At 42.1% G+C, this 12,964-nt stretch overlaps 1 protein-coding gene across 1 annotated transcript in view; it reads left to right on the forward strand.

Annotated features, from left to right (window-relative positions):
- Positions 1-11,929, forward strand: part of LOC122558107 (barley B recombinant-like protein A) — a 118,639-nt gene extending 106,710 nt beyond the window's left edge. Inside the window, exon 3 of the mRNA XM_043706427.1 lies at positions 11,848-11,929. Coding sequence (XP_043562362.1) covers positions 11,848-11,929 — 82 coding nt within the window. The remainder of the gene's footprint in view (positions 1-11,847) is intronic.
- The last annotated feature ends 1,035 nt before the right edge of the window (positions 11,930-12,964 follow it).

The raw sequence follows: 12,964 nt of genomic DNA on the forward strand, positions 1-12,964 counted from the left end.
AATGAGCTGCCAGAGGAAGTGGTGGAGGCTGGTACAATTGCAACATTTAAGAGGCATCTGGATGGGTATATGAATAGGAAGGGTTTGGAGGGATATGGGCCGGGTGCTGGCAGGTGGGACTAGATTGGGTTGAGATATCTGGTCGGCATGGACGGGTTGGACCGAAGGGTCTGTTTCTGTGCTGTACATCTCTGTGACTCTAATCTATAGCAACTGCAGTACCCACATTAGCCTTGTTATTTGACCCCATCTGACTGTGAAGTGTCTGTGCCATTTATCTTGGATGTTCTTTGTTCTGCAATCCAGTTTTAAAGTGATTATTTATTATTTTCCCCAGCACTTCCAAGTTCTTGCTCGATGAGTGATTGTCATAAAAGTGTATTAACCTTGTTCTATATTGGCAAGTGGCTACAAGTGAGGTTTATCCTCCTCCTCTGAACATACTTTGTTACAAAGATACAGCAAACTATGTTTATAATATAAAATTAATACCTCAATCTGTCATCATACAGAAGTCTGAAATATAAACGAACAAGCAGTGTTCTTTTCATTTTCTACTTCATGTTCTCTTGTTAACTTTCTAAATAAAAGTATTCAGAAATTCTTTTCATTCCTTTTACATTCAACCATTCCTTTCCCCAAAATGCCCCTACTTTCTTCAAGGTGCTGATCTCCTGATGGGGTCAGATTTCTTGTCAATGGTTGCCCTCTCTCTAATTCTTTCTTTATAGCGGTGACTGCACTTCCAAGGAACATAACTTAACAGCAGAAGTGGAGCACTCACCATCTTCTGGGGTAAAGAATTGCACAGATTCTAACCCCTTGGGTGAAGATGTTTCTCCTCGCCTCATTCCTAAATGAATAACACCCCATCCTGAAATTGTGATCCCAAACACTAGAATCCCTACAGTGTGGAAGCAGGCCATTCGGCCCAACAAGTCCAGACTGACCCTTCGAAGAACATCCCACCCAGACCCATTCCCCTACATTTGCGTCTGACTAATGCGCCTCACCTCCACATCCCTGGACACGATGGGACAATTTAGCACGGGCAATCCGCCTAACCTGTACATCTTTTGATTGTGGGAAGAAATTGGAGCACCTGGAGGAAACCCACGCAGACACGGGGAGAATGTGCAAATTCCACGCAGACAGTCACCCGAGGCTGGAATTGAACCGGGGTCCCTGGTGCTGTGAGGCAGCAGTGCTCACTGCTGAGCCGCTATGCTGCTGCACTCCAAAGTCTCCTTCCTCATGATCACTGCAACCTACAGTCCTCCGAGGTCTCAGCATTTCTCCATCCTTGACCTCTTACATTCCCTTGGCTCCACTATTGACAGTTGTGCCATCATCAATAGGAACTCTAAACTCTGAAGTTTCTCCTTTACCACATAACTTTTAAGGAATTCTTTTAAATTTACCTCTTTGACCATGACTTAGATTCATGTGACCTTCTGTGGTGTGGTGCCGCAATTTGACTGCTCATGTTCCTGTAATGCTTATTGGGCCATGTTTTTATGTTGAAAGTGCTGCATAAGAAGAACAAGTTGTTGTTTGATCTCTGCTCTGCTGCTGCTATTGCAGACTCCCATTTTGTTGCAGAGTAATAATTAATTGAAATCATTCGTGATTCTATTGCATGCAATGTTTAGATTTTTGTAGGAAAAGAAAGCACAAGTGCAGTTGAACTACTGCTGGCTATTCTCAAGAGTACCATCTACTCCCAGGCGAACATTCCAAGCAGGGCCTCTGAACATTACTGACTCTGAAACATTATCAGAAACAATTCAGCTACAGAGTCTGGAGCCAAATTAAACTTTTGGCTGAACTGTCTTTAATTGCATTCCCTTTTGTTTTTGCAAACACGAGCACGCTAAGCTTGTTTCTTTTTGCAAGCTGTTGGAGATGGGTGAACTGCCCTTAATATAAAACAAATTCCTCTTCAGACCTTCTTCTGCAGCAGTGGCTATACATCAGATGTATGTCACCAGGCGCAAATTGCTTTTGGCACTCTGATATCACAAAAGGTGCTATATAAATGCAGGACGTTTGCCTTCCATTCTTCACTGAATATGTTGTTTGCATGTGTTGCGCCTCAGTGTCATGCACTCCATCTTGCAGCTATTTCATCCATTGTAGTGAGACAGCAAATGTGGAACAAGATGCCAGTTGTTCAGTTATTTCCCCTGGCTTTTCCCCTCTGCGTTGAAAGTATTGGCAACTTGATGGGGCCGTTCTCTGACACCTAAGGCCAGTGCTGATCCTCTGTGAATGTCAGGGAGCTGTTTTGCCTGGTTGTGGTTGGCACTGCGTGGGGTGGTGTTCACCACTGGGTCTATTTCTGTCGACAGCAGGGTGATCTTGCCAGCACCTTTTTATTTTCACATCTAGATGTGAGTTGCATTCGACCTACTGAGATCAGCTTAGCCCGAACTGCTGATTGACTGCCTGACCTTGGTGAAGGTTGGCTGTGCTAATTTCTGAGCTGACGTTTGTGAAACTTCATTTGGAACCCAAGTCAAGTGTTCATCTTTACCTGCCCACTGTGCATTTTTGAGGTGTAAATCTGCATATCGATTTTGAAAGCCAAGCGATTAACTTTTTTTTTATTCAGAAATTAAAAATGGTATAAAGCTTGAGATCAGATTGTGTCATTTATCCCAAAAAAAAAATGCTTTGGAGGTATGTATTTGGAGAGTGCTTTCTAACACATTTTAAATTGAAGATTATAGAGTGAAACAGAAATCAATTTTTTTCTCTATAATATGTGCCAATCTGAAATGCAATTGTCACAAAAGAAGCCATAACAGGCATACAGCCCGAGCACTGTGTCAGCAGCAAGACTCCTGTGCACACTACCATGAGGATGAGGATGAGGAGGGGAACAATAGTTTCTACAATAGTTTCTAAGCAATTGGTTTGGGATTGGTGCTTTCGGTTGCTGTAGCGGTAGAGAAAATAGAAAGCTGAACTCTGCCTGATAGACTGTGCTCGGAAACCAAGCCAGAGAGAGAGAGAGAGAGAGAGAGCGAACAGTAATAGCTCAGTTGCTCTGTAGAGGAAGTACGCTCATTCAGCTGATATCAATGTTAAACAGCTTCCCTCGGGGGCACACAGCCACAGTCCTCTGCACCCCTCTCCTCCTCTCCTGTCCTCAGCTTTACCCTCCAGCCTTTCCCACAGACCAGTCAGTGAGTGTGTGCGCTGAAGGATTATTTGGTTGGAGTCAGCGTCTGTGTGGCCTCGCAGGTCGTATTTCAAGACTTTTGTTTTATCTTGTTAATCTGTTGTTTGTGATAGTGCAAATAAGCCAGGCTTTTTTTTCTCTATCTGACTCTTGCTGGAGCTGAAGCAACTTTGAACTGTGCTGCTGCATTTTATTCTTTTCAGTTCCCTCAAAGGCTGCAACCTCTGGATTTGTTGCTCAACGATTTTGAAATGGATTCTCAATTGTCAACAGCCCCCCATCCACTGAGGGTTTTTGAGGGCTAGCTGCAGGGGCTGCAGCTGTCCAATTTTAACAGAACCCCGTAAATGGCTTAAACACATCCTGACCGTGGTGGCTGGGCTTGAAAATGCTCACTCGTCTTTGTAATTTGTTACACCGAGGAATGGGAAGAAGAGGTTTGGGGTGTTGGGAATGCTATGTCTCGATGCCTGATCTGATCCCCACTACCTTTAACTGGGTTGACTGAGTCAGCTTGCTCAATTCACCCTCTCATGTTATAGTGACAGCAGTAAAGGTTGATGGTGTTTCGATTTAAATTAAACCTCTCCAGTCAACCCGCCTATCTGTGTACTGCAGCTTTCACTGATACCCAGCTGGTTGGTCCACATTGCTCAACTAAACCACTCGTGTGTTGCAAAATGGGCAGGTCCCAGGTACCCACACCCCCTTATTCCAAAAGGGGCTTTGGAGAGCGTTTTACAATTAGTCTCAAGGACTGGGAAAGGAAGAGGAGGAATTGTGTCTGTGGTTCCTACTTGTGACTCGCTTCCAACCTTGTGGGCAGAAACGTTACACTCCCCAAAGTCTAATAGCCATGAGCCAATTTCCATATTTTTAATAAGGCCAGGTTCTAAAAAGCTCTGACTGCCAATGATTTGGTTGTTTAACCCCAAACGCAAGTGAGCCAACACCTTTGTGGGAAAATATGCATATTAAGTGGAAACATAATGAACTAATTTCAAATGAAGGACTCTTTGTGATACCTTTTGTATTTCTCCCTCTCCCTCTCCCTCTCCCTCTCCCTCTCCCTCTCCCTCTCTTTATATATATAATGTATAGCCAAAATGAGTTCATTTATACTGCAATGTAATGTATGTTTTAGTGCACGTGTGTATAACAGTACCCGTGACTTTGATATTTCACCCAGATATTTAAATAGTGAACTGCCTGATTATTAGAGGCTATGGAGTGTGCTTCCTGTGAGCTGAGTTAATTTAATTTTTTAAGGTATTGGGCTGAGTGCAGCAATGTCAGATGGCCATCTGAATTTAAGAACTAAAAGTGAAATCAATTAATTTCTACTCTGTAATTGCACGTAGCTTTGACATTTGATCAGCCTTGTGCTGGAATTGTATGCACAAACATCTACTGGATAAGAAGGTCAAGCATTTTATGGGCCATGTATGTGACAAGAGGTGCACCAGGCAAAAATTTACAATACAAACAAATACGCTCTCCTCGATCCCTAAACAACTTCACTTCCCCTCTTTCCATGTAACAAGGACACCTTGCGGTGTTAGCTTGCAAAATTGTACACACAATGGTAATCATTTTCCTTCCAGAAGGGTGCAATTGGACAGCATGTGGTCAGGATGCAACTTATGAAGTGTCTACATCAATACGGATCCACCTTCACCTCCAATGTCATTAGGAACAGTGATGCTAACAATGGATTTTAGCAGGCTGTCTTTTGTCAATACTGACCTTCTGGTTTATTGGCTCTTTGTATTCCCCATAGTCTTAAATTGTTTTGCCTCTGTGCTGTAATGTGCAAGAGTCTGACTCCCCTGCCCCATATCTGATCAGATCTTCAGCCTGTCTGTAGAGAGGATTGAGACGTAATCTCCCCATTGGCAGAGCCACTTTATGACAGCTTGTGATTGACCATTATTTGACTGTTATATAGACAAGGTTTGCTCCCACCATGACATAACCTTTGAGCACATAGTACAGTCACCAAGCGCTGCAGAGCATGTGGCATAGAGTATGGGTCTAACTGATATGGTGAAGGGCTTCAGACAGGATATCCAAGACTATCTGATTCCATTTTCCGTTTGTAAAATCTCATCAATCATGGTAGAGAACGTGGTGTACCTCTTGTGTGTTCTACCCACAGGGAACTGATTGTTGACTTGCTTTTTCTAGTTTGTCTCTTTTTTTTTTCCCCCCTTCTTCCTCTCTTCTTAGTGTTGGATTCAGGACATAAAACATCATCCTTAATCCCGGCTTTCAGCAACTCAGCTGTCCAACTCGTATCTTCTTTCTCTTTCTCCCTCTGTCTTCCTGTTTCTCTCCCTCCCTCCCTCCCTTCTTCCACACCCCCTATATCTCCTCTACCCCCAGCAATATTCAGGCTCTTAAAAGCCAAGTATAAAATCGCCTAACTTCTGATGCGTTATTTGTTGTTATTCCTTTGTTTTTAATTCAACGTATCTTTCCAATCAACTTGTTCAGAGATGTTATTGCATAACTCTGGAGCAGGTGGGACTTGAACCTGGGCCTTCTAGTCCAGGAGTATGGTCGCTATCACTGTCTTACAAGAGGAGCCTCTCCAACTTTAATGATACACTATGTTTGCAGTTTTAAGGCTGTACCCTTAAGTCTGAATGTTGTTGGTTAAAGTCTCAGTAGGAATATCTTTTGGAAGAGATATTCAACTAAGCTCCCAACTGTTATCATCAGTAGGTTTAAGGTAAGGTGAGGTGAGGTTGGAGGGGGGGGGAATTTAAAAGGGACCTAAGCGGCAATATTTTCATACCGAGCATGGTGTGTGTCTGGATTGAGCTGCCAGAGGAAGTGGTGGAGGCTAGTACAATTACATTTCAAAGGCATCTCGATGGGTAATGAGTAGAAAGGGTTTAGAGGAATATGGGCCAAATGCTGCCAAATGGGACTAGATTAGTTTAGGGTTTCTGGTCGGCACGGATGAGTTGGACTGAAGTGTCTGTTTCCGTGCTGTACAGCTCTCTGACTCTGAGGTGGATATTTGCGTTGATCTTATGAAAAAGAGCAGATCCTGGCCAAGTTTGAACCTCTACCAAAATCTGGTCGTTTGCAAGTTGTTCTTTGTGTGATCTTGCTGTGCATATGTTGGTTGCTGCGTTTCCTTAATGTCCAAAATGCTTCATCAGCCGTGAAGGGCTTTGGAATTTCTTGCTGTTCAGAGCCACAGCTGTGTATCCTTTTTGTGGCATTTGGTTCACTATCTTTGTAACTCCGTACAGAGGTGTTGAACTAGTGATTAATAAACCCAATAAGACATTCAGCTGTAATCTATCTGCCAACAGTGTGGTTAGAAGGCAGAGGCTACCACCACAGGAGCGGATGAAGCAAGCAGCATGGACGGTGTTTAAGGAGAAATTGACTAAGTGGATTATAGAGAAAGGAATAGGACATGCTGCTGAAGGATGTGATGCAAAGGGTAAATAGGAGCACAAATGAGTTGTATTGAATGACCTGTTATAAATCTAAAGAAAAGTTTTAAGTAATTTATTTTGCATAGACATATTGACAATATGATACTATGTGGTGGGAAAAAAGTACAAGCTATGATTACATGCTATATTACGGTAAGAGTTGCAGGGTTTCTTTTCCCCCTACTTGGTTCCTTTCCCATCTTCTCTCCAATTGCTTTCTGCCTAGAAGTGGCAAATGGAGTTTAATTCAGAAAAGTGTGAAGTGATTCACTTTGGAAGGAGGACCAGCAATGCAGAGTACTGGGCGAATGGTAAGATTCTTGGTAGTGTAGATGAGCAGAGAGATCAGTGTGACCATATACATAGATACCTCAAAGTTGCCACCCAGGTTGATAGGGCTGTTAAGAAGGCATATGGTGTGTTAGCTTTTATTAGTAGAGGGATTGAATTTTGGAACCATGAGGTCATGCTGCAGCTGTACAAAACTCTGTGTGGCCGCACTTGGAATATTGCATGCAGTTCTGGTCACCACATTATAGGAAGGATGTGGAAAGGGTTCAGAGGAGATTTACTAGGATTTGCCAGGTATGGAGGGAAAGTCTTATGAGGAAAGGTTGAGGGACTTGAGGCTGTTTTCGTTAGAGAGGAGGAGGCTGAGAGGTGACTTAATTGAGACATATAAGATAATCAGAGGATTAGATAGACAGGGAGAGCCTTTTTCCTTGGATGGTGATGACCAGCATGAGGTGGCATAGCTTTAAATGGAGTGTGATAGATATAGGACAGATATCAGAGATAGTTTCTTTACTCAGAGTACTAGGGGCGTGGAACACACTGCCTGTGACAGTTGTAGACTAGCCAACTTTACAGGCATTTAAATGGTCATTGGATAGGCATATGGGCGAGTTAGATGGGCTTCCCACAGGGTGGCGCAACATCGAGGATCGAAGAGCCTGTACTACGCTGCAATGTTATATGTTCTATATGTACTACAGCAGTCCAGGAAGGCAGCTCACCACCATCTTCTCAAGAACAACTAGGAAAGGCAATAAATACTCATCCAGCCAGTGATACTCATCTCGTGGATAAATAAAAAAATGTTTGAATCAAAACTGTCTATTGACATATACACGTTTAATGCCTTTAAAGTAACAAAAAAATTAAATCAAATAAAATTTTACATGTAAAGGTGTATCAGATCACTTGATTAATAGCTGTGTCGCTACTGGCATGTCAGAACTGGAGGACGACAGAGATCTGGAGGGTGTAGGGCTGGAGGAGATCATGGAGATAACAAGGGGTGAATTTAATGCCATAATGAAAACTTTAAGTGTTAGATGCTCCTCATTCAATCTCGATCAGCAAATTTTTAAAATTCATTCATTTGTGGGACTTGGGCATCATTGGTTGGGCCAGCATTGGTAACCCATCCCTATGTGCCTGTGAGAAGGTAGTGGTGAGCTGCCTTCTTGAATCACTGCAGTCCACTTGCTGTGGGTTGACCCGCAATGCCAGAAGGGAGGGAATTCCAGGATTTTGACCCAGTGACGATGAAGGAATGGCAGTAGATTTCCAAGTTGGGGTGGTGAGTGGCTTGGAGGGGAACTTACAGGTGATGGTGTTCCTAAGTGCCTGCTGCCCTTGTCCTTTTAGGTGGAAGTGTTGTGGTTTTGGAAGGTGCTGTCTAAGGAACGGTGCAATTCTGCAGTGTAGTATTGTGGTAATAGGTGATTTTAACTTCCTCACTATTAACTGGGACTCCCTTAGTGCCAGGAGTTTAGATGGGATGAGATTTGTTAGGTATATCCAGGTGGGTTTCTTTTAAACAACATGTAGTTAGTCCAACGAAGGAAGAGGCCATTTTAGACCTTGTAATGGAGAATGAGTCTGTATTCTGTGGGGGAGCATTTTGGGAACAATAATGATTAATTCTGTATGTTTTAGGATGGTTACGGATAAGAATGAGAGGTTTTGTTTTGGGAAATCATGTAGGATAGTCAACATGGCTTTGTGCATGGGAAATTGTGTCTCACTAACTTGGTTAAGTTTTTTGAAGAGGTTACAGAGAGGATTGTTGAAGGCAAAACAGTAGATGTTGTCTATATAAACTTCAATAAGACATTTCACACGTTTCCACATGATAGACTAGTTAGCAAAGTTAGATCATATGGAATCCAGAGGCAATTAGCCAATTGGATACAAAATTATCTTGAAGGTCAGAGATGGAGGGTAGTGGAATTGTTTTTCAAACTGGCGACCTGTGAGTGCACACTGCTACTGAGTGCCGGTGGTGAAGGGATTGAATGTTTGTAGATATGTTACAAATCAAGTGGGTTGCTTTGTCCTGGATGGTGTCAAGCTACTTGAGTTTTGTTGGAGCTGCACCTATCCAGGCAAGTGGGGAGTATTCCATCACACTACTGACTTGTATCTGGTAGTTGGTGGATAGACTTTGGGGTGTCACAAGGTGAGTTACTCGCCACGATATCCCTAGTCTCTGACCTGCTGTTGTAACCACTGTGTTTTTGTGGTGAGTCAGTTGAGTTTCTGGTCAATGGTAACCCTAAGGATGTTGACAGTGGGGGATTCAGTGCTGGTCATACCATTGAATGTCAAGGAGCATATTGTGTATATTGAGTGATAGTCGTTGTCTGGCATTTGTGTGGTGTGAATGTTACTTGCCACTTGTCGACCCAAACCTGGATGTTGTCCAGTTCTTGTTGCATTTGAGCACGCACTGCTTCAGTATCTCAGGAGTCACGAATGGTGCTGACCACTCTGTAATCATTGGCGAACATCCCCAATTCTGACCTTGTGACAGAGGGAAGGTCATTGGTGAAGCAGCTGAAGATTGGTGGACCTTCGTATGATAGCATGAGTGAGATTTCAAGCAGGTTAGCAATAGGGTTTTGGATGACTTGATGTTTACAGAGGGTAGAGGATGGAATGCTCACTAATAAGAACTTGGAAATAGTTGAAATCTTAGGTAGCAAAGACGTGTGTGAGTGTACCATTAAGGTTGATAGACACAGGCATAGGTGGGCAATGTTCCTGCAATGGTCAGATTGTTGATGTAGAAGACCTATATGTGGAATTTGGGCCTGGTAGGGATAGCCTAGTGGTATTATCATTGGATAGTTAATCCAGAGACCCAGGTAATGTTCTGGCGATCCAGGTTCGAATCCCATCATGGCAGATGGTTGAATTTGAATTCAGTAAAAGAGAAATCTGGAATGAAGAGTGAAATGATGACCATGAAGCCATTGTTGATTGTTGGAAAAACCCATCTGGTTCACTGATGTCCTTTAGGGAAGGAAACTGCCGTGCTTATTTGGTCAGGCCTACATGGGACTCCAGAACCACAGCAATACGATGGGCAATCGATATTGGCCAATTCAGCGATACCCTCCTCCTGTAATGAATTTTTTAAAAAAAGCTCCGTTCACTTTCCAATAAGGAGATGCAGTTCCAAATAGCTGAGCCTTAAACAGTGGCCAAGGAGAAGGGCGAGGTTGATGACAATGGGACAGAATTTGTGATGGGTCTTCCTGGTATTTGCTTGGATAAAATTCCCACTGGCCTAGGACTGGACATTGGTCATGCTGCATGCTCCAATCAGATGTCGTGGAGGAATTGAGAGAGCAAGTGATGAGGCAGAGCTGAGTGTTGTTAGCATACGCATGAAATCTGGAGGATTTTCAAGTGGTGTCACTAGAGTGTGTGGATGAGAAATCTATTAGCTCCAGGTTTGGCAAGTGCTTCAGTTTTAATTAAATATATGCAGCACTTAAACATTTGAATATATAATACCGACAAATTCTGAAAGATTGCATAATTAGATTAGATTCCCTACAGTATGGAGACAGGCCCTTCGGCCCAACAAGTCCACACTGACCCTCCAAAGAGTAACCCATCCAGACCCATTTCCCTACCCAATATTTATCCCTGACTATTGCACCTAACACTATATTGGCAATTTAGTATGGCCAATCCACCTAACCTGTAAACCTTTGGACTGTGGGAGGAAACTGGAGCACCTGGAGGAAACCCACGCAGATTATGTGCAAACTCCACACAAACAGTTGTCCGAGGCTGGAATCGAACCCGGGTCCCTGGTGCTGTGAGACAGCAGTGCTAACCACTGAGCCGTTGTGTCCGTGCTACTGGGCACTGTGCATAGTAGTGTCCACTTAGAATTTCTATTGAGCAGTGTGAATTGCTTTGAATGTTTATTTTCAGTATTTCCTTACCTTTTTTAGTACCTTGCAGTTTTGATTCTTTTAAGGTTGTATCATGAAAATATCAATCCCTGTATTTTATTGGTTGTAAAGGAGAATCCATAGAACCATTTCTGATATCAAAGTAGAGGCTTGTGGTACCACTTTCCACTTTAAATCTCTAATATTTTCTTTTTTTGTAAGGATATTGTGAACTAAGGAGTTTCATCATGTCTCACCATCTGTTCCTTTGATTCTCAATTGTCTCAGTACACCAAGTATCTGTTGGTTCCTTGTTAGCAGATGTGATGCAGGCTGGGCACAAAGCTCCCTACCTCAAACTGTGCAGACAACAATAACTTGTCTTGATATGGCACCTTTAACACAATGAAATGTTCGACCTCCAGTCCCTCATGCCTGTGCTAGCTCTTTAAACAATGCCACCTTCTCCAGACTTTCCATAGAACTGATGTCCCTGGTACGGTCCTCTGTACACCTTTCCCTCTTATCCACCCTTCTTGAAGTCTGACGCCCAGAACTGAATGTAAAACTTTAGCCAAGGCTTAATAATTTATAGAAATTTAGCATCACTTCTTTGCTTTTGAAGTCTATACCTCTATTTAGAAATGACTTGGAGGTGCCAATGTTGGACTGGACAAAGTTAAAGATCTCACAATACCAGCCCAACAGGTTTATTTGGAAGCACTAGCTTTCAAAGTGCTGGTTCTTCAACCACCTGAGGAAGAAGCAGTGCTTCAAAAGCTAGTGTTTCCAAATGAACCTGTTGGACCATAACCTGGTGTTTTGCAAGTTTTAACTCTATTTAGAAAGTTCAGGATTTGGAATGCTTATTAAAAACCTTCACAACCTCACCTTCCGGCTTCTGTTTCAGTGAAGATTAAATAAATAAAGCACAATTCCTGTGTTAAATGTCAACAAACCCACAGGGCTTTGTAACTGCTAAATGTCTTTTTTTTTTAAACAGGTCAAGTATTTCCCATAAAACAATCTTTAACCTGACTGTCTCTCATGATCTGTGTGCAATGATGAAGGACAACAAATGCTGAACATTTCCTGTAGATCTGAAAGAGCAAAGGGATTTGACAAATTCAAATGTGGTTTTTAAAAAAAAAGCTGTATTTTCAGTTTAAGTAATTGAGAACTTTGGGTATTTCGTGTTAATATTTTGTCTTCAATTTCACAATAATAGTGTGTGTTGTGCCCCTTTACAGAACTATTAGGAAGTTTACTGGTCTGAATTTAAAATGATTGAATCCTTCCTGCCTTTTCTTCTATGTTCTGCTTTGTGCTTAGAATAGCTAGTCAGTCCACCTGACAATGTGATGCCTTTAACTCTCAGAAATTTACGAACATTCAAATGAGTGTTTATGGTAAATGCAAAATCAAAATTGTCAAGCCCATATACTTTTTTTTAAAAACTGTCTTCTTAAATCATTCTTTTTCTGTCGGAAGGATTAATAGCGTAGTTATGATTTGAAATTGTCGAATTGTTTTGAATTCTTTAGTAATCATTACAAAAGCCTTCAAATAAATAAAATTCACATGAACAATATTGTTGTAAATGCAGCAGAATGGTAACATGAGCAAGATGTGTGTTATAGTGAAACATCTGAGGCTATACCACTGGGGTTATTCAAAGAATAGTTGCATCTGATGATGTGAGAGTGCAGGTAACGAGGGCTGGGTTTCGATGAGTCAGATGGCCTTTTCTCCTCTTTTAGACTATTTAACCAGCAGGCCTTCAGTTACATGTTCGGTTTTGGTGAATATCGCCTTTCAATTCAAGCTTGCATTTTTCTATTATGCTGCTCCCTTCTCTGCATCTTCCCTGGGCTGTTTCTTTGCTTTCTGTGTCCTCCAACTTCCTAAATGTAACAAAATTGGATGAGTGGATTTGATTTTTTTGAAATCTTGCAGCATAGACAAGTTTACAAATGTGCAAAGATAAATTTCTGAGATGGAAGGGCATGAACATCATCTTTACAATGCTAATTGTTGATGTGGCATATTCATATATTTTTGTTCCAATATTTTTAGCTGCTGAAAACACTTATTCTCACTGGAGTGTCTCTCTCTCTCTC

The sequence above is a fragment of the Chiloscyllium plagiosum genome, chromosome 16, assembly GCF_004010195.1.
Source record: "Chiloscyllium plagiosum isolate BGI_BamShark_2017 chromosome 16, ASM401019v2, whole genome shotgun sequence".
In the NCBI taxonomy this organism is placed as follows: Eukaryota; Metazoa; Chordata; class Chondrichthyes; order Orectolobiformes; family Hemiscylliidae; genus Chiloscyllium; species Chiloscyllium plagiosum.